A 26066-nucleotide genomic window follows, 5' to 3' on the forward strand; every position below is an offset into this window, starting at 1 on the left:
TGGAACACTAATTCTATGTCTTACCCTCTGTTATCCTTTCTACATGGATTGTTTTTATTTCATCTTTATAGCATCATGATGTAGGTACTATTATTTCAGTTTAATATAGATAAGGAAGGTAAGACAGAAAGATTAGTAATTTGCCTAAGTTGTATAGTTATCAAATGATAGAACCTGGGCTCAAATATAGAGCTTTAGAGTTTTAGAGACTACATTTTTTTTTTTTTAAGTTTTTCTTTTAATTCTAGTTAACATATAGTGTTACATTAGTTTCAGGTATACCATATGGTAATGCAACACTTCCATCCATCACCCGGTGCTCATCACAAGGAGAGACTACACTTTAATCACTATGCTAAATTGCCTCTCTCAGTAGTACACTCAGTTACTTATCTATGCCTTTTTTTTAAAAGGAAATTCAATAATGATCTTATGAAATTAGTAAAATATATTTATCAGATACTCTTTTTTTGGAGTAGACCTTTTAAAAAATTTTAAAACCAGTGTAGTTAACCTACAGTGTTATATTAGTTTCAGGTGTAAACAATAGCGTGTTTTCACCAATTCTATACATTACTCAGTGTTCATCAGTATAAGTGTACTACTCTTTAACCCCCTTCACCTCTTTCACCATCTGCTCCCTGCCCCACCTCCCCTCTGGCAACTGCTAGTTTGTTCTCTACAGTTAAGAGTCTGTTTTTGGTTCGTCTCTTTTCTTTTTTCTTTCCCTTTCCTTTGCCTTTTCCCTTTGTCTTCCCTTTTTTGTTTAGTTTCTTAAATTCCACATAGGAGGGCACCAGGCTGGCTCAGTCAGTGGAGTGTGTGACTCTTTTTTTTCAGGGTTGTGAGTTCAAGCCCCATGTTGCATATAGAGATTACTAAAAGAAAAAATAAATTAAAAATTCTACATATGAATGAAACCATATGGTATTTGTCTTTCTTTGGCTTATTTAGCTTAGCATTATATTCTCTGCATCCATTCATGTTGTTGCAGATGGCAAGATTTCATTCTTCTTTATGGCCAAGTAATATTCCATTCTCCCTCTCCCTCTCCCTCGCTCTCTCTCTCTACATATATATATATATATATATATATATATGTACGTGTGTGTGTGTGTATACACACACACACACACACACAAAAACACCATATCTTCTTTATCCACTCATCTATGGACGGACATTTGGGTTGCTTCCATATTTTGGCTATTGTAAATAATGTTGCAATAAACATAGAGGTGCATATATCTTTTTGAATTAGTGTTTTTGTATTCTTTGTGTAAATACCTAGTAGTGGAATTACTGCATCATGTGGTAATTTTGTTTTGAATTTTTTGAGGAACCTCCGTACTATCTTCCACAGTGGCTAAACCAGTTTGCATTCCCACTAATAGTGTATGAGGGTTCCTTTTTCTCCATGTCCTCACCAACCTGTTGTTTCTTGTGTTGTTGATTTTAGCCATTCTGGCAGATGTGAGATGATATCTCATTGTAGTTTTCATTTGCATTTCCCTGATGGTAAGTGATGATGAACATTGTTTCATGTGTCTGTTGGCCATCTGTACGTCTTCTTTGGAGAAATGTCTGTTCCTGTCTTCTGCCCATTTTTTAATTGGATTATTTGTTTTTTGTGTGTTGAGTTTGTAGTTTTTTATGTATTTTGGAGACTAACCCCATATTGGGTATGTAATTTGCAAATATTTCCCCCATTCTGTAGGTTGCCTTTTAGTTTTGTTGGCTGTTTCCTTTCCTGTGTAGAAGCTGTTTTTTTTTAATGTAGTCTCTGCAGTTTATTTTTGCTTTTATCTCCCTTGCCCCAGGAGACATATTTAGAAAAATGTTGCTATGGCCAGTGACATTACTGCTTGTGCTCTCTTCTAGGATTTTTATGGTTTCAGGTCTCACATTTAGGTCTTTAATCCATTTTGAGTTTCTTTTGTGTATGATGAAAGAAAGTGGTCCAGTTCTATTTTCCCAGCACCATTTGTTGAAGAGGTTGTCCTTTCCCCATTGTATATTCTTGCCTCCTTTGTCATAGATTAATTGACCATATAAGTGTGGGTTTATTTCTGGGCTCTCTATTCTGTTGATCACATTGATGTATGTGTCTCTCTTGTGCCAGTACCATACTGTTTTGATCACTACAGCTTTGTAATATAATTTGAAGTTGGGAATTGTGATGCCTCCATCTTTGCTTTTCTTTTTCAAGGTTGCTTTGGCTATCTGGGGTCTTTTGTAGTTCCATACAAATTTTAGGATTATTTGTTCTAGTTTTGTGAAAAGTACTAAATAGAGATGGCATTAAATCTGTAGTTTGCTTTGGGTAGTATAGACATTTTAACAGTATTTGTTCTTCTAATACATGAGCATGAAATGTCTTTCTGTTTCTTTGTGTCATCTTCAATTTCTTTCATAAATGTTTTATAGTTTTCAGAGTACACATCTTTCACTTCTTTCGTTAGCTTTATTCCTCAATGTCTTATTATTTTTGGTGCAATTATAAATGGGATTTTAAAAGTATTTTATTAATTTTTATTTTTGATTTATTTTACTTTATTATTATTATTAATTTTATTATTATTATTATTTTTTTTTTTTTGAGAGAGAGAAAGAGACTGCAAGTGAGGGAGGGACAGAATGCCAAGCAGGCTCTATGCTTAGCAGTGGGGGGAGGGGGTGGGGAGCGCCCACCACGGGGCTTGATCTTACAACTGTGAGATCATGACTTGAGCCAAAATCAAGAGTGAGATGCTTAGCTGACTAAGCCACCCAGGTGCTCCTACATGGGATTGCTTTCTTAATATCACTTGGAGGAAAACATATTCATTCATAGTCAATATGAATGAATGTTGAAAAATCGAAATATTAGGATTATTACTGCACCAATATTATTATTACCAATAGGTAAATTTAATAAGATTGTTACTAGAGTCAATATAAAAATTATAAATAGCATCAAAAATATTGCAAACCCAGGAATAAGTCCAATGAAACATAGAAAACTGTTCCTTTATGATAAGTGCTTTTTGTGCTCTTCTTAAGAAATATCTTTGTGAGGGCACCTGGGTGGTTCAGTTGGTTAAGTGTCCGACTTTGGCTCAGGTCATGATCTCCAGGTTCGTGAGTTCAAGCTCTGTGTGGGGCTCTGTGCTGACAGCTCAGAAGACAGCCTGTTTCGGATTCTGTTCTCCCTCTCTCCCTGCCCCTCCCCTCCAAAAATAAATAAACATTAAAAAAAAGAAGAAATATTTGTGTAAGTAAATGGGGGGGAATGGGTGAAATAGGTGAAGCAGATTAAGAGTACACTTATTGTGATTAGCACTGACTAATGTGTAGAATTGTTGAATCATTATATTGTACACCTAAAACTTACATGCTTCTGTGCTTGCTGTTTCTTGTCTGTTTCTGGTCTCCATTCTGGTCTCCATTCTGTTCCCCATTCTGTTCCATTGGTCTACTAAGACCGTACTATTTTATCCATTGTGCTTTACAAATTTTGATGTTCATCTTGTTCTTCCTTAAGAATGTGTTGGATATTCATAGCTCTTTGCATTTTCAAATACATTTTAACTTTTTTGATGGCTATGGACCGGCATCCCACTATCATTTAAATTTGCAATTCCATGATCGCCACTCTCTTTTCATGTGCTTTTTGACCATCTGGAAGCTTCTTTTGTTAACGGCTGGGGTTCAAAATTGTCTCACATTTTTCTATTGGGTTGTTTGCTTTTTGATTCATAGGAGTTCTTTATATATTCTGAATACAAGATTTTTGTTGGTTATATGTGTTGCAAAGAATTTCTCCCACTCTCTGCTTTGATATTTTATCTGCTTAAGGGAGCCACTTAACAAACAGAAACCCCTAATTTCAGTGTAACCAAGTATTGTGATTTCTTTGTATACTTTTCACCTGTTCTTTGTGGAGAAAAGAACACTGATAAATCTAGGATTCTGCTTGAGTAAAATTAAAATTTAATTTTTTACTTATAACTGGTATTTGCTTTGCAGCTGTGGATTTCTTCAATCAGATTAATATGCTTTATGGAACAATCACAGATTTCTGTACAGAGGAAAGTTGTCCGGTGATGTCAGCTGGCCCAAAGTAAGACATGGTTCATAATCACTTCTCATTTTTGCTTAAAAGTTCTTAGATAGAAAGAAAGCTTCTGAACATATAATTTCTTTGTGTAGCATCTCCTTCACCAATGTAGCACAATTCACCAATGACGGATACATTAAGTCCAGATTTCTTAGCCTGAGTTTTCTGACTCTCCCTGTATAATCCTCCTTCCAACCTTTTCTCTGTTTGCTTATGAATCTTCTCTGGTCTATCCAAACTAGATTACTGGCAATGCCTTACCGTTCCTTCCATTGCATACACTCTGAAAACTTGCTTACTCCATTATTCTCTTGGATATTTTTCTTCTCTTCCCATCTCCCTCTAATCATCTGGCAATATTTTTAAAAAATCCTACCCATCTGCAAGGCTCACATCAATTGCTTCTAAACCTTTTGATTTTTTCAGACTAGATCTGATCTATTTAACCTTTTTGTCTTTGTGATTATATTTCTTTCTTGCACTGTTTATACATGTCTTATTTAACCTATTAGATTCCTTCTTTGTTTAAATCCTTTTTGGTGCAAGAACAGTGCTTGCCACTTGGTTAGCACTTGATAAATGTTTGCTTGGATGGATAGATTCTTGAAACTGGCCTTTATTACTACTATGGCTGATGATAACAATGGCTGCTACCATTTATTTAGTGCTACCTAAAATGTCAAGCCTTTCATGCATTTTATCTTTTACTTCATACAACCCTATGAGGTAAGAAAAGAAATGGAGTCTGAGAAAGGTTAAGTAAGATGTTCAAGGTCCTATTATCTAGAAGCAGGCAGAACCAGATTTAAAATACAGGTCTCTTTGAGTCTAGTGCCTGTACTCTTTTTTTTTTTTTTTTTAATTTTTTTTTTTTAACATTTTATTTATTTTTGGGAGATAGAGAGAGGGACAGAGCATGAGCAGGGGAGGTGCAGAATCCGAAGCAGGATCCAGGCTGTCAGCACAGAACCTGACGTGGGGCTTGAACTCATGAACTGTGAGATCATGACTGAAGCCAAAGTCAGACGCTTAATGGGCTGAGCCACCCAGCCACCTCTAGTGCCTGTACTCTCAATTGCTACATTGTGTCATTTTATAACTTTAAGAAAGATTAATTGGTACTTATGAGACATAAAGAGAGAAGTTTTATTTTTAATGCTGACTTTTTGTGAAGTATATGCTTCACACCAAAAACAAAACAACATTGCCCAAACTTACTAGTGCTTAGGGTATTATCATTTTAAGTAGCGACCTTAGATTGCTCATCACTTATTTTAGAATATTTTTGGTAACTTTTATTTTATGTATTTATTTTTATAAATTTTTCTCATGTTTGTTTATTTTTGAGAAGGAGAGAGAGAGACCGAGACAGAGCACAAGCAGGGGAGGAACAGACAGAGAGGGAGAGCATCTGAAGCAGACTTTGTGCTAACAGCGCTGAGCCTTATGCAGGGCTCAATCCCACCAACCCTGAGATCATGACCTGAGCCCAAATCAAGAGTCTGACACTTAACTGACTGAGCCACCCAGGCACCCCTAATTTTGGTAACTTTTAAACTACAGTGTCAGATTACTTACTACCCAAGAGATTCAGTTTTAGTACTTCATAGTCATACTTGTATTTTTTGACCAAATTCACATACTGAGCAGAGTATTACTTGGAGTTGTCTACCCTTATTCTTCAAATTAATTTCAAACGAGCTTAGCTATTTCCCAGAATCTTTTAAAGAAAAACTGACAGTTTGCCATCATCAAAGATGTTCAAAAGAATATGATTTAAGTATCTCTTAAGGTAATTTTTTTTTGAAAAGAACTTATTTTCAGACTATTTCAAACCTTGAAACTTCAGTAATTTTAAGTGTACAGAAAAGGTGCCAGAACACAAGGAACTCCCATATCTTTTTTTTTTTTAATTATTAATGTTTATTTTTGAGAGAGAGAGAGAGAGAGAGAGAGAGAGAGAGACAGTGCGCACGTGGGGGAGGGTCAGAGAGACACAGAGACATAATCTGAAGCAGGCTCCAGGCTCTGAGCTGTCAGCAGAGCCCGACGTGGGGATTGAACTCATGAACCGTGAGATCATGACCTGAGCCAAAGTTGGATGCTTAACCGACTGAGCCACCCAGAGGCCCCTCCGTATCTTTTTCACACAGATTCCCTAATTATTAACATTTTACTGCATTTGTTTCATCACCTACTCTGTATATGTACTCATTAACAATTTTTTCTGAACCTTTTGAGCAAGTTATAGACATTAATGCATCTTTACCCCTTCATATTCAACTGTGTATTTTCCAAAAACAAAGTTAGTCTTCTGTATAACCAGCATACAAACCCTCCACATCCCTTCCTCCAGTCCATAGACACTATTCACATTTCATTACTGCTCAGTTTTCCCTTTCTGGTCCAAGATGCTACCTAGGAATATGTATGGCATTTATTTGACTTATCTTTTCAGGTACCTTCAATTTGGAACAGTTCCTCAGTCTTTTCCAGTATTTCTTTTCTTTATACAGAAAAGACTTAACATAGCAGGCCTGACTGTTACCCCTCGAAAGGCCTATTTACACAATTGATCCTTGGATAGCATCTGAGAACCTGGGATTTTGAAAGGGTTCTCACCTCCCTATTTGTTAAAACAGGCTCACTGTGCCTAGACTGTACAAACAGTATAGCTTATGCTTTCCTTCTGGGAGTTTAGAATTTTAATATGTGCCATGCAGAGGGTGCATCTTGACCATTTCTCAATAAAAAATCTGGACAGTGAGTCACTAATGAGCTTACCTGGTAGATCGTATTTAACATGTGTTATCATAGCTCAGTCTTGGGGGAATTAAGTGTGGCCCTTGTGAGTCCACTGGGAAAAGACTCTTGGAAACTTGTGCCTGGTTTCTTCTGGACTTTGCCCTATTTGCTTTTTCTTTTTGTTGATTTTGGTTTGTGTTCTTTCACTGTAATAGATCATAGCTGTGAGTACAACTGTGTGCTGAGTTCTGTAAGTCCTCTTAGCAAATCGTCAAACATGGGGGTGGTCTTGGGGACCCCTGATACAGTCTGTCTGATGTTTCCTTGTGACCACATTTAGGCTTTGCTATCTTGGCAGGACATCATAGAAATGATAAATTTCTTCTCAGTGGATCATATCAGAGGGCACACACAATATCAACTGTCCCATCACTGGTGATATTAACCCTGATTACTTTATCATCTGAGTGTTTGCAAGGTTTCTTTACCTCAAATTTGTCATTTCCCCCTCTGAAATTGATCAGTATTTTATTGTGAGGTTTTCTGATATTATACCAATATCCTTGTTCCTGTGAACTAGGGAGAATTACTACCACTTAGAATACTGGTCTGATCACTTTTCCTGCAGAAACCTTATCTAAGTAAGCTGGTTAGGAGGAATGTATCTAATTTTTCAAAAGTAACAGGCACAGGATCTCTGTAAAGATACTGGAAAAACAAAAAATGATCTTCCTTGTCTCCTTTCCATTCATCCATCCTTCTTCCCTCCCCTCCTTCTGCCTTTCTTTCCACCTGCCATCCCTCCGTCCCTTCCTTTTTTTTTTTTTTTTTTTTTTTTTTTGAGAGTCTTATGCCCATTTTTAGTGCTGAGAAGATGCATTTGTCGTCATGCTTTGCCATCTTTACTAGAAGATGCTTGGGATTGTACCAAGGAGAGGCATTTGTTAGTAGCTTAGTACTGGCCCCTTGTAAAGTGGTATTGAGTGATGGCTCAGAGGATTTTGTCAGTTATTATTATTAACCAAGAAATGATGAGTATTTTGTAGTTTGCAGTTGATAAGTTTATACCATGATGATGGAAATAAATTTCAAAGAGAATGGTCTGTCAGAGGTGGAATAAAAAAATCAATGTGGGCAAAATAGAATTACAGGATGAAGTCATTCTTAAGTATAGACATGACAAAAGAATAAGAATGGATCGAGGAATCATAGTTATAAACTGTAGAAGTGTAAGCAATATATAGTTTTATTTTTCAAAAAGCTTTAGGATATTGAAAATAAGTGTGTTTAAAAACTTCAGAATATTGAAAATGATTTTTAGGTCAACTGTGTCCATTTTTTATTTTTGCATTTAAAAATGAATGTGGAACACCTGATCACTAATAAAATGAAAAATATGATTGCAAGGAAAGGCAAAAATGTTAAGGTTTCTTAACATGTGGGAGAAAACATGGATGAGTCCTGTCTTTAAGTGAAGAGTAATGATGCTAAAAATTATGTGGTTCATGATCTATGTCTCCTAAGAGGATCAAACAAGAATAGTCTTAAGTGTCCCTCGGGACTTTAGTTTCATATTAGGAAGAATCTCTGGACTATGAAAGTGATTAAGCAGTGGAACAGGATGCCAAAAGTTGGAGAATCTCCTCTTGAAGACCTTCAAAGTAGACTTGATAATCTACCCTGTTGCCCAGGGTTGGCAGTAAGGTATGCTGTTAGAATATTTATTCAGGTGTATTGTGTTTAGGTTTATTGTTCAGGTATAAGTAGCTATAATTAAATAGATTCCTTATTTATCCTATCTCAAGATAATTTTTATTATTTAAAATATTATGTAGTATTTCCCATTATATTTTATTTCACCTCCTTCGTTAGACTCACTGACCTGTCATTTTGTTAGTCTAAATTGGAACAGGGTTAGAAAAACAAAACTGATTCAAAGAAAGAAGCTAAATGGTAGCCAGGTAATCTTTTGGAAACTAAAAAAACGAAATGATAGTTCAGTTTGGAGATTTTTATGCTTTGGAGTTGCAGCTGTGTGTTTATTCCTTATCTTAAAAATCAGGTTGTGGTTGCATGTGGGTATGCGTTTGTGTATAACTCCATTACCAGTCTTGCCATACTGTCTTTACTTACTCATTTATGAGCCTATCTCCTCTACTAGTCTATTTTCCATAACAGTATGGAAAGTGTCTTTCATTTTAGTGTCCCTTGGTCAAGAACAGTATTCCTTGATACAGTATTTCTCACATGGTCGGTGTACATTAAGTGTTGATTATACCAAACGATAGTGTTCTGTTAATACCCAAATCCTATAGGCATCTTTATTTGAGTTGCCATTTTTCTTTAAAGGCAAATTTGGCTTTTCAGCCAAAGGTACTCAAATACTGAATCATTCTCTTCTTCATGCATCTTCCTTGCCGTTCTCTATCCTTAACCCCAGATTTAAAACTACAAGTAAAAATAATTGTACTGCATAAGAAATGTTTTTCAAAGAAAAAAAAACCATAAAGATTAAAGATGGTTATCACAGAAGTGGAGACGTGGAAAGTTAGCTAGGTTTTCTACCATGGCAATGTATGATTCTAAAATACAAATGCTGTATATAAAGAAAAACTTAGAAAAGTTGAGATTGATGGATCAGCTTAGTTTGGATCATGCTAAATCCAAAATAGTCCAGTCAGTAGCAGTTTAAAAACTCTAAATTTAAATGCCAAATGCAAAAGATCTTTATTTGGAGGAGCAGATTGTTTAAAACATGTCCTGTATACATTCATGATATACATACATTTAACAATATAAAAATATATGCTTTTTGTATAGGTGTACTCTGCTATTCTGTGTGCCTGTTATCTTTCCAATACAGATATGAGTATCACTGGGCAGATGGAACAAACATAAAGAAACCTATTAAGTGCTCTGCGCCAAAGTATATTGATTACCTGATGACTTGGGTTCAGGACCAGTTGGATGATGAGACATTATTTCCATCAAAAATTGGTATGATTGTTTTGTATAATTGGGATCCATTATGCTTTATATAATTTTATATGTTTTTGGAACTTTCTGGCTCTCTTCCAGGAACCATACTAGCCTATCATATCTATCACAATATTTCTAATCTTACACATTTAAGTGCCTTATCTTTTCCATACCAAGTTTATCATGAACATTAAGTTAAACCTCCCTGTAATTTTAAACAGTGAGAATATCCGTATATCTTGGATAGTAACAAAATTTGGCCTGTGTTATAGAAAAGAGACTGGATACTGAGTAGGCAGCCAATATCATCTGCCATAGTCATATCCATTTCTTGTTTAGGGAAGAGTTTATGTAACTTATATTCAGTTTTACAGTGTATTTTCAGCAAAGAGGGAGTTTGAATTTATGACCACAGTGTGAATCTTACAGACTATGAAATCAAGCTAGGTGAGAAGAAAACCAGAAGATTTTGAGGGGTTGGCCTGTTAGCAACTTGAATGACATTTGCTTTTTTTTTTATTTGCTCTTAAGGGCTGACCTTTCAAGTGGAAATTGTTCATAGCCAGCTAGTTCATATGATTTTACCCTCTCAAACTTCTTACAACTTGTGTTTTCTGAAAAAATTAAGGATTTGTTCTATCAACGGACAGCTTTTTGACTACATTTTATATTTTTATTTATTTATTAAAGTTCATTCATTTATTATTTCTGAGAGAGAGGGAGGGAGGGAGGGAGGAGGCACACAAGTAGGGGAGGGTAAAGAGAGAGGAAGACACAAAATCTAAAGTAGGCTCCAGGCTGTGAGCTGTCAGCACACAGCGGGACTTAAACCCCAGAACTGCGAGATTGTGACCTGAGCGGAAGCTGGACGCTCAACCGACTAAGCCACCCATGAACCCCTATATTTTATACTTTCAGAGTTTGTGGTGGAGGAGACCACAATGTAAATAGTTGCTGTTATTATGGATTGTTTTAAACACATTTATTGAATGTTTAAACTACCTTGGAGCCTTTGTAATAAAAGGTCTATTTTTCAGGACTCCCTTACATACATCATAATCATTTTTGTTAAGTGCCTTCACCTTATCTTTTATCTCCCATAATATATTTTGTAACTTTTTATTTTGACTCAATTTCAGACTTTTAGAAAATTTGCAGTTGTGCAAAGAACAGGATCCTGTATATCGTTCTTCAGATTTTTTTTTTCTTCTTCTAGATTTTTTAGTTGTCAACTTCTTACCATATTTGTGTGTGCACTTTCTCTCTCCCTCCCTCCCACTCTCCCTCTCCTCCCCTCTTTTCCCTGTCTCTTCCCCCTAACTACATATTTTGTTTTTCCTGAACTGTTTGAGAGTAAGTTATGTGTATGATGCCTCTTTATCCAAATGTACTTCAGTGTGCATTTCCTTAGAAAATCACAGTATAACTATCAAAGTCAGGAATTTAACAATGATGCAATACTGTTGTTTAACTTACAGGTCTTTTTCAGATTTTTCACATTTCCCCAATAATACCCTTTATAGCAAAAGAAAATCTTTGACATTTGCTTTCATTCACTTGTCATGTTTCTGTAGCTTTCTTTAATATGGACTATGTGTACTTCAGTCTTTTTGGTCCTTCGTGACATTGATGTTTTCGAAGAGGATAAGCATACTATTTTATAGTGTCCCTTCATTTTGGTTTGTCTTATGTTTCCTTGTGACCTATAATATTTTTAAGTGAGTGTCATGTGATGACACTGAATCCAGGAGTTTTAATATTTGCCTTATGTTTTGCCAAACTGGATCATTTTGCCAGTGTAACAAAGGACATGAAATTTTGTATTTTCCTAGTTTTGTATTTGTTTAGTGCTATAAAAGTGCTCTAATTCATAAAACAGTAAGCCTCATTGAGAGGGACTATAGCTGATTTCAGAATAAATGCACGTGGGTGGCTCAGTTGTTTAAGCATCCAACTTTGGCTCAGGTCATGATCTCGTAGTTTGTGAGTTCGAGCCCCATGTCAGACTCTGTGCTGACAGCTCAGAGCCTGAAACCTGCTTTGGATTCTGTGTCTCCCTCTCTCTCTGTCCCTACCCGACTTGTTCTCTGTCTCTCTCTGTCTCTGTCTCTGTCTGTCTCAAAAATAAACAAACATTAAAAATAAATAAATAAATGTAGACCTGGAGTAGTAATGAAATAATTTCCATAGAAAAAATATAAAAAAGTGTTGCAAGCATTTTATTTATTTTTTTAAAAATTTTTTTTAAGTTTATTTATTATTCTTGAGAGATAGAGACAGAGCATGATCAGGGGAGGGACAGAGAGAGGAGGAGACACAGAATCTGAAGCAGGCTCTAGGCTCTGAGCTGTCAGCACAGAGCCCGACGTGGGGCTCTAGCTCACAAACCGTGAGATCATGACCTGAGCTGAAGCCGGACACTTAACTGACTGAGCCACCCAGGCGCCCCAACAAGCATTTTAAGTAAAACTGAACATGGTTAATACATTGTATTCAGCACATATTTGTATTGAGACTTGATGTTAAGAAATCTGAGGATATAAGTGTGAGTTTTAGTTTCATTACCATCTTAGGCATAAATTTATTTCCTTTTAGTAAAGTGGTAAGCACACAAGAAGCATTAAGGGGTGATGCTGAAGTCTAGTTCTTATTCCATGGAAATTTTAAAGTTTAATTTCATTCGTGATATGTTGAGAACTTCTGAAAAGTACAGTGGGTATTATTAAGTAGTAATTCACATATATTTCTTTAAAGGGTTGTCTTGTTAATTTATGTTGCCATTTGTTGACAAACTCATATTGCTTTGTTCTTGTCTCTTGTTGTTAATAAGGGGGTTGTTTATCTATTTATTAGGTGTCCCATTCCCGAAGAATTTCATGTCTGTGGCAAAAACTATACTCAAACGCCTCTTTAGGGTTTATGCTCACATTTATCATCAGCATTTCGATCCTGTAATCCAACTTCAGGAGGAAGCACATCTCAATACTTCTTTCAAGCACTTTATTTTTTTTGTCCAGGTAAGTTGGAAACCTTTCGAGTTCTGATTTTCTTTTCTTTCTTCCTTTTTTTAAAATGTTTATTTATTTTAGAGTGAGAGAGTGTGAGTGGGGGAGGGGCAGAGAGCGAGGGAGACACAGAATCCAAAGCAGGCTCCAGGCTCTGAGCTGTCAGCACAGAGCATGACTTGGGGCTTGAACTCACAAACTGTCAGATCATGACCTGAGCTGAAGTTGGACAGATAACCAACTGAGCCACCCAGGCACCCCAGGAAGCTTTTTTTGCTCAGTAAAACGCATTATGTGTAGAATTCAAAGGTGAATACTGCATCCATACTAAAGGTATCCTTTAGGATAAAATTTGCCATATCTCTCTAGTCTTTATGCTCTTCTCTACTTGCCATGATGATAAGGCCTTTTGTTTATAAATTCCACTCATCTCCAGGTTGGTGGCATGCAAGTCTAAAATGGATCTCAGAGGTCTTGCCTTGACATTGCTTCAGTTAACAGGCCATAATGGAGCGGCTGAATTAGGAACCTGGCTAATTGGCAGGCCTCCAGATGAACTTGGCCCCTTTACCATTTTAGCATTCCTCCTAATCCTCTTAACCCTCAATTCTCAATTCCTGTCTACCTTGGATCTTTTTCTTTTTCTTTTTTTTTCCTTTCTTTCTTTTCTTTTTTTTTTTTTTTAAGCATATTCTGGCCTGGAAATGGGCTTTGTATATAACACCTTTTTCCTCCTCCTTTTTAAAATCACATGCTGAATAATTTTTAAGTTAGGTACTGTTCATTATGTCCAAAAGAGGAAAAAATTGCCCCAAAGAGTATTGCTATTCCAGAGGTCCATTGGTCTTTTCTCTGACTCTGGTTGACCTCCTCCTTCTCACTTTAGTTCTCAGGGGTGTAGACTAAGAGGAGTCCGATATTCTCATCCTGCTATAATAACTAGACAGCAAATAGGCAGGACTGAAAAAGAGGTGGAAATGGTTAAGCTGATGAGCTTCTTTTTGGTTGAGGTTGAGAGGGTAGATGGTAGGCAGAAGTCCAAGTCTTAAATCTCTGTTAGTTTTGTTTATCTGTGGGCATATACTCACAAATGCCCTCCCCTCACCCCATCTCTACTAAAGAAAAATGTGTCTATTTTCCCTCTCTACATACCCCCACACTAAAAGCACACATTTCATGTCTCAATTTCACCTATATAAACACATTTTAGATTATAACTTGCCAAAACTGTTGCTCAGAGCAATTACTTTACCATGGTATCCTATCTACAGACACCTATAGAAAAAAAGAAAATCTTATCCCAAAGTTTGCTTCTGTGCTTTGGTTTAGACAAAAGAGGATTGCTAATGTTCAGGTTTTAGTGATTTAGGAGAGGATCTTCTCCCTCCAGAAGGGTTACTTTTATCCTACTGTATGATCTTATCTGAAAATGCAATGTTATGTATCAGCTCCTAGCAAATATTGATACCTAGCATTAAGCACATCTGAGCTTATTGAAATGTATTTCAAGACACTGTGACCTTCTTAAAGGTAGTTCCATTAGTATACAGTCACCCCTTGTTGGTGTAAGAGGGACCTCTGCCCTAGACCTCACTGTTTAGAGAATCCTGTTCTGGTCATTCTCCAGCTGTATTCTCACAGAGTAAGGGACCCACAGGGCAAAGAACATACCTCCCAGATCCCTCTGGTTTGTGCTCTGGTACCTGATCTCAATTTTCTTTCCACATGGTCCCATTTATATTTCCAAGTTCTGCATGGATCTTTTCCTTGGGTCCATTCTTTCAAGGGATGATCATATCTCTGATACGTGTACCTCTAGATCTTAGGGGTAGCGAGATGGCAGCAGTTTGTGAAGGTGTGTGACCATTGCCTACATAAACCAGCCAGGGTGTCCACACTCCTGCAAGTGAGGCTCCTTAAAGTTCCAGGTAGAGCTGGGGGTTGGAAGATCAGGGAGGTTTGCTGAGGGTCAGGGATAGGCTCTCTTCATGTTACTCCTTTCCAGTGCAGAATCCTGAGCAATCTTGAGAATTCTAAATTCAAATCTGCTTTCCTGGTCACTTTGAAGGTATATTTGTTAAGGTAGGAGGATAGAACATGTTTTATTTAACAATGTTTTAGCTTAATGTAAAATTTAATAGTCATATGCTATATATCCATTTGTGTTCTTAGTCCAGATCCCACAAATCTTAGGGGTAGGCTTGCTCTTAAATGCTTCTAATTCTTTCCCCCAGTACTTACTATAATGGTTGACATGATCATCTCAATAAGTGAATGAAATTGGGAGCTCAGAATGCCCTACCATGGCAGAATATGAGATCAGAAGTATAGACAGCCTATATTTATTTAGCCTTACGGTGTTATAGTTGTGGGGAAATCTGTTCAACATTGAAGCTCACAACGACAGGAGTGGAATTCATAAAGAAGCAAAAATTAAATCCAGGCTTTCTAATTTGTTTGTTATAGGATTTTGTTTATCATTTGTGGACTCCGTGTTGCTTATGTTACTCTCATGCTACATCTCATGATAGCTTGCTGATGTTTAACTCTTTTACTCTTCATGTTCATGTAATGTTGAAATTTGCCGGAGATGCTAGAGTTTTTGGTCCCCACTTGTTTGACGATATCTAAATGGTTATTCCCTTTTAACAGGAAGCAGCACTCTCATTTATTGAGTATTCACTTTATGCCAGGAATTACATGAAGTGGTTAGCACACAGTATCACATTTAGTCCCTACAGTAATTTTACAAGGTAGGGGGATTTACCCTAGTATTACTACAGATGTGTACAATATCAGAAGTGCGTAAGTGATTTGCCTAAGTCAAGACACAGAGTGGGGGAATAGGAATACATTTTTTTGAAAAAATGATAAGACCCTTATTTACTTTGAAAGCTAATGTCCAACAAATGTTAATGGAAATCTGCTTTGGGATGAGATATAAATAATACATTATTACTGTTTTTTCCTGCCTTTATTGTGTGTAGGAATTCAACCTTATTGATAGAAGAGAACTTGCACCACTCCAAGAACTGATTGAAAAACTCACCTCAAAGGACAGATAAAAGGACGCAGAGCTGTGCAAATTGTTCCTCAAATGAAGTGTGTGGAGTTTATTTGGATTTGGTTGTGTTTTATTTTTATCTTGGTCGTTTTTGTCATAGGTTTAGGGGGCTTGTTTGGGTTTCTTTTTCTTTATTCTGAGTAAGTGAAACCATATTCAATTGCTAGAGGAAGCCAAGAACCATTCTCTGTAAATTTGATAGGGGTAAGTTTTGTCTTAGTGGCATATGGTGGTTTTTTTTTGTTTGTTTTTTTTACTTGGTTTGCTTACTTGCAGAATTTTTGATAATACTGTGTGCTGAAAGAAAACGCTTGCTGATTGGACTGATGACAGTTGGGGGTTCTGTGTTGTGTAAATTGTGGCCAATTTCTGAAGTCCCCAAAAGACTTATGTTTTTAAGTGCCTTGGTAGGCTCACTTCTGAGGTGCAAAGCACAGACATAGAACTGAACAGGGCTTGAACAATATTAGGATTACTACCCAGGGCACTTACTGATGCATGTTTTAAAATGTCTATGATAAAAGCCATAGTTTACCAAAATTGGTGATCTCCAGCTTTTACTACATTAAAGAAACACAATTTGTAAAGGTGTGCATGTAGAACGTACAAAATTAGTATTTATTAATTATTTTTGATATTGATGGTAATTCTGTTCAACAAATGTTTAAAGTTCTACAAGCAGGTCTTTCTTCCATCTCTTGATATCTGTGATATTGAAACTAAAGGATGTTGAAGTGTAATACCTATTGCATTTTAGCTTCTTTCTACATGTTAACTGCACTCTAGGTGTAAAAATTCAGGTTTTATATAGGTTTGCCATCTTCAGAGGTGATGCTGAACTGTGAGGTTTCTTAGCAATTGCCAAATGAGCCATAAGTCTAGAGAATTCCCTTCTACTTTGAAGAGGAGGGGATGGATAAGAGTGTGTGTTTGGTTGGGAGGGTTTGTTTGTATGGGGAGCTATAGATGGAATTGTATGATGAGTCAAGTTCAGAAAGTCTTGTCTTAAAATCCTTGAGTAGAGTGGCATGAAGTTTTTAACCAATTTCTTGTAAACAAAGTCTTAGAGACTTCCTTTTAGGAATCAACTTCCATGAGAAGTTAAACATAAATTATTAATTTTAGGTGTAGACATTAAACATGGAATTTAAGGACTGTTTGGGGGAAATAGATCACTCTCCAGCATTTCCATTCAGTGAATGGAGCTGGTGTTTGCCTGTCATTTTAAAATGATACAGTACCCTTCTCTGCTTATGATAGGCCCAATTTGAAGCATTCTGACTTCTGATTTTTCTACTGTGAAAGGAAATCTTTTTCTTTGCAGTGATATCAAACAATGTAAGTGCTAATTTAGTAGTTATTAACTTTTACATTTTATTTGTCATGGCTTTCTAGTGAATTATTCCCATAAGTAAAAAGTTCAGAAAGTTAATTTTTAAAATAATTTTAACATTTTTCACTTCAATTTTAGTCTTGAGAAGTATCTTTTTCAGACTTCCTTTTGATTTTGTCATTTCTGGTAAGATCTGTTTCCTTCAGTTACAAATATGTATTCTTCCTTTAGTGTGAAATATATACCTTTTTCCTTGTGGAATAGAAATCTTGCTTTGAAATTATATAGACTAAAAATGGTCAGTAAGCGAGAATCTAAAATTAAATAAATCAGTCTGTCTTTGCCATTAACAGGGAGAGCAGTGATATAATTTAATGCCATTACAGTTATGATGACTAGGAACTGCCTTTTTCTCCATTTCATTTCTAACAATCATTCTCCAAGTACCAACAGTAGAAGTAATGGGAATGAGCCTGGCAAGTATGTTGGACGTTCATTGGTAATGGTTATTGATAAACTGCAGTGAGAAGTAACTGATGTCCTTAAAACAAATATTTTATTACCTAGGTAGGTAATATCAATCCCTGTAGGTTGATTCAGAAATAAAATTTCGCATCAAGTGACATGGGGTCCTATTTATTGATGAAAACGAAGCATGATTATTCCAGTAGTCTTCTATACTGCGTTGGACTTTGTATCATCCTAGTAACAAAGGGGTTGCAAATAGCCAAGTGTAGAAAATACTGAAAAATCGTTCTTGCTCTTTTAAGCCTTACACAGTAGTACACTGTAAAAATGGAAGGATGTTTCTATAAAATAATGTTTAGTACTAGGCCCTACTTTCCTACTGTGTGTAGATAGGAGTTTGTTGTCACTGTGTCAGAATCTCAGGTGCCTGCTTCTGAGTATTCCTTTAAACAGAGGTATTATTAGGAAGTAAGGAGATAATGTATGCATGGATATGGTAACAAAGTAGAGAAGTTCTCCCAGGGAGAGGCCTGGCATTGTACATGGGGTTACATGGCCACAGGTAAGGAAACACCCACCAGAGCATGTGAGAAATAACCAGTTTAACAGAACTTGCTTTGATTTGATTAGTTTCCATGAGCGTTAATAAGATGCCCTTTATAAAATAAGGATCAAATCCTGGTTTTGTAGCACTTTGCTTACGAATGTGTATTGGATTCTTCCCAGATCTCTTAATTTAGTTTATAAATAATCAAGATAATGATTTCCCCCCTGCTCTTTATACAGAGATTTAAAGCAGAAGTTGGTTTTCTCATCCACTAATTAAAGCATAAAATATCAAGTAATAAGTTAACATAGTATTATTATCACAATGCTTTGGTTAAGTGTTGAAATGAAGCAAGTTTTAGGAGTTATTTTAAATGATGGAAAATTAATAATCCAAGAGTGAAAATCTTTCGGTAAGCAGTAGATGGTGCTACTGGCTCTCATTTGCTGACTTGATTGTTCTGTTGCCCATAAAAACCATGGCATTAGACTTCATTAAAAGAGTAAGCATGTGTTAGTTGGCTGGTAGAGGCTTTGGAGGTCAGTTTACTTTACATCGAAAGATTTTACATTGCTCTTTCTATTTGTGTTATTTGTAAATGGTAAAGGGTGAGCATAAAATGTATTGGCTGGGGGAAGACAGGTTTAGTGTATAATATATCTCAGATTAAGTTACTGCCTGGCTTATCAGGAAAGATAAAACACTACAATCTCTTATCTTCAGGAAATACAGATGATGTGGATATTTATATTTTACATGTAATCACCAGACTCCATTTTATGTATTAGCATTTTCCTTGCTTATGGGAAAATAGCAAAATGACATTTCTTTTATACCTTTGTGTACACCCTCTCTGAGAGAGGTTTTGATAACCACTGAAATGGTGAAATGTGAGATACAATTATTAAGTTAGTTGTAGGACTTTCTTTTCAAATAAGTATGTCATACCTTAAACATCCAAATGAGAGTTGATCTTCAGAGTGGTTCCTGTGGGAGCATTATTCTTTCTAGCTATGCTTTGAGGGTGTAATGTTTTCGGAGCATTTTCAGAGATGCCTTGAGAATTGGTTTATGACTATGCAAGAAAATCTATTTCATCATTTTAGTTGCACCGAAGACTTTTTTGGCAGCTTAGTAAGACCTAGCTCATTCACCAAACTTAACTCTACTTTGCTGTTTTCTTAGAACTAAACCATTAGGGAAGTTCAAAAGACTGCCATAGGCTCTGAATTTGCAGAAGAGAATGTTTTGAGCATTGGTAGCACCATTTAATAAAGGAATAGTTTCCTGATGTCTCTACTTTGAAGTACACAGTGTCATTTGGATGTATAGGTTTTATTTAATTTTTACAAATTTAGTTTAATTACCTTATTGTTAAATATAATAATTAAAAAATCAAGGTCTGTCTCTTGTTTTCTACTTTCGTTTCTTTCCCTGATAGCTTCTGAGTTTTATCTCAACTACTATAAGATAATTTTGATTGAAGGGACAGTATGAAAAAATGGATCCAATATTTAATATAGAAGTAGCTTAAGATAACAATAGCCTTTACCTTTGTCCTTTTTTTTAAACATTATTTTCACTCAAATGAAAAGACTGCAGATCATTGTACAAAGAAATTGGAATAAATTTTATATAATAATTATGCTGAATGTTAAACCTGTGTATCACAGATAAAATATTTAAAATTGTATAATCATTTCATATATCATTTATAACTTTAAAATTTTTGAATGTCTTTTTAAAAGATATGGGACCATAAGTATATTTGTAACTTGAAAATGTGACTGCATACCAAGGGGAAAAGTTATTTTGAAACTTTTCTGAAATATTAAAGAATATACCAATTTTTAGACATGCTATTCTAGATCCACTCCTAAAATAATTTAAATAGTAGAGTTTTGTCATAATGTTAAGATTCACCCACAGCAATTACTGTTTTTCAGTTTAATGGTGTATGATATTACTAGAGGTAAAGATATCTTAAGATTTATTGGAAAAATTTAATTTTAAGGTATAGTAACAGTTCTGACTACAAACAATTTAAACTTTTAAGATGTTCCTAACAAGTTAATCATAGAGAATAATTTATTGTAAAGGTATAATACTATGTTCCATGTCTGCCACTTATAGCTGAACAAAACCTAAATTTTGACAAAAGACAGGAAATGCATATTAAAGTATTGAATAATCTCAGTTTTGCAAGTATGATGCCAGTTCCTTTTCTGTGTGTAATGCTATACAATAGAGCATTTTGGGTTACAGTTCTCAAAGATAGATAATGAAAGCACTGGCCTGTTTTTAGCTCTGTTGGCTTGTCATCTCCTTTTCCTTAAATTACTTCCTTACGCTGTTGACTTCCCACCTCTCAGCCTCCATTGCACTAGGAGAACAAAACAGATGGGTTGATTGTGCAGGTCCTTGTTGTTAGTGGTTCTGAAGCACTTTCTGTAACCCACTGACAGAAGTGTTGGCAGGTGCAACTTACATAAGCATTTTTGGTTTGTTCTGGTTGACAGCTTTCTTGAAGTTATGTCACTGAAGCTGAGATTATTAGTAATTTAAAATTTTTGTTAATATTTAATTTTTCTTCTGTGTATTAAATTTTTATGTGTTGGTGTTTCTTACAGGTTTGTACATATTTTCATTTTCATTTTCTGAGATAATAGATTAGTGCATTTCCATATTAAGAACACATTTCTCCTTAAATTGTTCTGCAGAAATAACTATTTTTGGGGGAAATAGTTTTTTACAGTCACTAAATTGTATGTGTTATTTTTGTACATGCATAACTAAGGTGGTAAGGGCCCTAATCCTGTAGGGAATGCTTAACTTTTGTTCTATTTGAATTTTTCCATATGTTATTACTTAAAATTATCAAGGAACAGTGTCATGAAATCTAGGCTGAGAGAGAGTACAATAAACATGACAACTCTTAAAGTTTGAGTAGAGATAATTTCTGATGGCAAAAGCATAATCCTGCCAGTGCCATATAATGGAAGCCTATTCACATTGTGTAATCGCAGAGAATGTGCAAGACAACGGATCCTGCTCTCATGGAAACACACAATTCTCTTTATTTTTAAGTAGTTGGATGGGTAAAAATGGTCTGAAATATGAAATGAAACATGAATGCTGTATTGAAAAGTGTGCCAAGATTACTCAAATTCTAGTTATTACAGATCAAAGTTTAACTGCTTCATCATTTTACTTTAAAAGGGATACTGAATGTCAGAAAATCTGTAATATGTTTAATTGAAAGATGTAAATAATGTATACAGACTTGTATGTGATGGGATGGGAAATATTTAAATTCTAGGTTTTTTCTAAAGGAAGAAACTGAATGTTTATTTAAAAAATTAATAAATAGTTATGTTTGGCCATGAATCCTGCATTATTGATTATTTTTTGCTGTAGATGCTCCCACATTGAACACATTCCTAGAAAAATATTGTAAGTTTGGAATATGTTGAACATTAAATTTTTTCTAATGTTTACAACAACCTCAGAGGTTGGTATCTCAGTATCTTGCATGCTAGAAAACTGAAGCTCGGGAATTGTACAAATCACTGATTAGGACCAGGATTAGAATCCAAATAGTCTTGACCCTGAAGCTAATGTTTTTGTTTGTTTTCTTTAAATATTCTACTACAACAAATAATTATTTGTTGACCTTTCTGTCAAGGTTTTATCAAGTATTTTATCTTCGTTATAGACCATTAAAGAATATTAATAAACAGGAGCACCTGGGTAGCTCAGTCAGTTGAGCATCCGACTTTAGCTCAGGTCACGATCTCCCAGTTTTGAGTTCAAGTCCCACATCTGGCTCACTGCTGTCAGCCTGTCAGCACAGAGCCCACTTCAGATCTTTTGTTCCCCTCCCTCTACCCCTCCCCTGCTTGTGCTATCTCAAAAGTAAATAAATATTTTTTAAAAAAATATTAATAAACAGTATTGGAGGATCTTCATTTTACCCTGATACCTAAGTTCTAAAAGAAAGTATGTATTTTAGAGTATTCTCATATTCTAGAGAGATTTATTAGAAGCTTTTGTGTTTGGAACATCAAGTCACCAAAGTATCCCAGTGTCACTAATTGGTATTTGTAGAAAAAGCTAGGAGTACACTTCTCTAAAGAAGACATCCAGATGGCCAACAGGCACATGAAAAGATGCTCAACATCATCCTCATCAGGGAAATACAAATCAAAACCACACTGAGATATCACCTCATGCCAGAGTGGCCAAAATGAACAAATCAGGAGACTATAGATGCTGGAGAGGATGTGGAGAAACGGGAACCCTCTTGCACTGTTGGTGGGAATGCAAACTGGTGCAGCCACTCTAGAAAAGTGTGGAGGTTCCTCAAAAAATTAAAAATAGATCTACCCTATCACCCAAAAATAGCACTGCTAGGAATTTACCCAAGGCATACAGGAGTGCTGATGCATAGGGGCACTTATACCCCAATGTTTATAGCAGCACTCTCAACAATAGCCAAATTATGGAAAGAGCCTAAATGTCTATCAACTGATGAATGGATAAAGAAATTGTGTGGCACAAAAACAGACACATAGACCAATGGAATAGAATAGAAACCCCAGAAATAGACCCACAAACGTATGGCCAACTCATCTTTGACAAAGCAGGAAAGAATATCCAATGGAAAAAAGTCTCTTTAACAAATGGTGCTGGGAGAACTGGACAGCAACATGCAGAAGGTTGAAACTAGACCACTTTCTCACACCATTCACAAAAATAAACTCAAAATGGATAAAGGACCTGAATGTGAGGCAGGAAACCATCAAAACCTTAGAGGAGAAAGCAGGAAAAGACCTCTCTGACCTCAGCCGTAGCAATCTCTTACTCGACACATCCCCAAAGGCAAGGGAATTAAAAGCAAAAGTGAATTACTGGGACCTTATGAAGATAAAAAGCTTCTGAACAGCAAAGGAAACAACCAACAAAACTAAAAGGCAACCAATGGAATGGGAAAAGATATTTGCAAATGACATATCGGACAAAGGGCTAGTATCCAAAATCTATAAAGAGCTCACCAAACTCCACACCCGAAAAACAAATAACCCAGTGAAGACATGGGCAGAAAACATGAATAGACACTTCTCTAAAGAAGACATCCGGATGGCCAACAGGCACATGAAAAGATGTTCAACGTCGCTCCTTATCAGGGAAATACAAATTAAAACCACACTGAGATATCACCTCACGCCAGTCAGAGTGGCCAAAATGAACAAATCAGGAGACTATAGATGCTGGAGAGGATGTGGAGAAACGGGAACCCTCTTGCACTGTTGGTGGGAATGCAAATTGGTGCAGCCGCTCTGGAAAGCAGTGTGGAGGTTCCTCAGAAAATTAAAAATAGACCTACCCTATGACCCAGCAATAGCACTGCTAGGAATTTACCCAAGGGATACAGGAGTACTGATGCATAGGGGCACTTGTACCCCAATGTTTATAGCGGCACTCTCAACAATAGCCAAATTATGGAAAGAGCCTAAATGTCCATCAACTGATGAATGGATAAAGAAATTGTGGTTTATATACACAATGGAATACTACGTGGCAATGAGAAGGAATGAAATATGGCCTTTTGTAGCAACGTGGATGGAACTGGAGAGTGTGATGCTAAGTGAAATAAGCCATACAGAGAAAGACAGATACCATATGGTTTCACTCTTATGTGGATCCTGAGAAACGTAACAGAAACCCATGGGGGAGGGGAAGTAAAAAAAAAAAAAAAAAAAAAAAAGAGGTTAGAGTGGGAGAGAGCCAAAGCATAAGAGACTGTTAAAAACTGAGAACAAACTGAGGGTTGATGGGGGGTGGGAGGGAGGGGAGGGTGGGTGATGGGTATTGAGGAGGACACCTTTTGGGATGAGCACTGGGTGTTGTATGGAAACCAATTTGACAATAAATTTCATATATTAAAAAAAAATTGTGGTATGTATACACAATGGAATACTACTTGGCAATGAGAAAGAATGAAATATGGCCTTTTGTAGCAATGTGGATAGAATTGGAGAGTGTTATGCTAAGAGAAATAAGTCATACAGAGAAAGACACCGTATGTTTTCACTCTTATGTGGATCTTGAGAAACTTAACAGAAGACCATAGGGGAGGGGAAGGGAAAAGGAAAAAAAAAAAGTTAGGGAGGGAGGCAAACCATAAGAGACTCTTAAAAACTAAGAATAAACTGAGGGTTGATGGGGGGGTGGGAGGGAGGGGAAAGTGGGTGATGGGCATTGAGGAGGGCACCTGTTGGGATGAGCACTGGTTGTATGGAAACCAATTTGACAATAAATTTAATATTAAAAAAAAAAAGAAAAAAACAGAAGTAGAAATACCAGTCCATGCTGATGTGGATTGTCAACCTGCATACTTAAATAAAAGCACCTTGTTATTCTTCACATACCGTAGCTATAAAGCATCTACTGTGTATAAAGAAATAAACACATAAGATACCCATATAAAAATTAGCTATATTTTGAGAAGTATGTTCATTTGCTTCTATTGTACTACATTTAAATAGTCAATTCTTCATTATATAATATTATTTGGAATGATGCATTTTGGTATCAAGTTCTAAATATTCCTTTAAGCAACAATGTTTAATAAATGTTTTATATTCCTGGGGTGCCTAGCTGGCTCAGTTGGAAGGGCATGCGACTCTTAATTTCAGGGTTGTGAGTTCAAACCCTTTACTGGGGGTATAGATTACTTAAATAAAAACAAACAAATGTCTTATACTCCTATTTTAATTTCATTATTAATTTTTTTTTTTAATGTTTACTTATTCTCAAGAGAGAGAGAGAGACAGAGTGTGAGCGGGGGAGGGTCAGAGAGAGAGGGAGACACAGAATCTGAAGCAGGCTCCAGGCTCCGAGCTGTCAGCCCAAAGCCTGATGCAGGGCTCGAACTCACAAACTGTGAGGTCATGACCTGAGCCGAAGTCAGACTCTTAACCAACTGAGCCACCCAGGTGCCCCTTATACTCCTATTTTAAACAGACTAATGAGTACAGTGTCACATTTTTTCTAAAGTTTATTTATTTATTTTGAGAGAGGGAGAGAGCAAGAGCGGGGCAGGGGCAGAGAGAGGGAGAGAATCCCAAGCAGGCTCTGCACTGTCAGTGCAGAGCCCAACATTGGGCCTGAGCCCACGAACTGGGAGATCATGACCTGAGCTGAAACCAAGAGTCAGAGGCTTAACTGACTGAGACACCCAGGCACCCCACAGTGTCCTATTTTCTTGATGACCTTGATTTACTTTGCAAGCATGCAGCATAATATAGCTTCTTTTGATAAGGCCTTATGTAGGGCTGACGGTTTCCTGCTATGCCCTTCTAGCATGTTATTTTGCTGTTGCACTTCAGATTGGTTGAAAGCACCCTGACCTCCCACTCTTGCTTTTATAATGGCTTCTGCATTCATGTATTTCTAGGCAATAAAGAAGATTGTAAGGAGAAATTCATAACCAAGCTTATTATAAAGTCAATAAATAACCATTTTACAGAAGTTGTTGGGTTCATGTATACAATATATGGGCTATAACCACTACATATCGACATTCAAGGCCTTTTATTTTTTCTTTGTTCTCATCTTCTGAGTTCTCATTTCTCACTTTAGAGTTTTCATAATAAACCTATGTGTTATCAGTCAAGGTCCTGTCTCTTTCTTTAGTAATACCAGCATTCCCAGAGAAGAAAAAGAATTCTCAATTTGAAGGGGTAGCAAAATTTTGGGCGAGGAAGGATGAAGATGGTAGCATGCTCATGACTGGCTGGGTACTCCAATACCCTTTTTTAAAT

At 36.2% G+C, this 26066-nt stretch overlaps 1 protein-coding gene across 4 annotated transcripts in view; it reads left to right on the forward strand.

Moving 5' to 3' along the window:
• MOB1B (MOB kinase activator 1B) overlaps positions 1–21627 on the forward strand; it is a 53932-nt gene extending 32305 nt beyond the window's left edge. For 3 of the 4 annotated variants that reach the window (XM_060654910.3, XM_060654909.3, XM_060654908.3), the window contains exons 3-6: positions 4009–4102; positions 9708–9841; positions 12677–12840; positions 15816–21627. In XM_060654910.3, the coding sequence (XP_060510893.1) occupies positions 4009–4102; positions 9708–9841; positions 12677–12840; positions 15816–15893 (470 nt within the window). In that variant the 3' untranslated portion in view covers positions 15894–21627. The remainder of the gene's footprint in view (positions 1–4008; positions 4103–9707; positions 9842–12676; positions 12841–15815) is intronic. The other variant, XM_078446045.2, reaches the window with a different exon arrangement.
• The last annotated feature ends 4439 nt before the right edge of the window (positions 21628–26066 follow it).

This window comes from Panthera onca, chromosome B1, assembly GCF_046562875.1.
Source record: "Panthera onca isolate mPanOnc1 chromosome B1, mPanOnc1 haplotype 2, whole genome shotgun sequence".
Classification (NCBI taxonomy): domain Eukaryota; kingdom Metazoa; phylum Chordata; class Mammalia; order Carnivora; family Felidae; genus Panthera; species Panthera onca.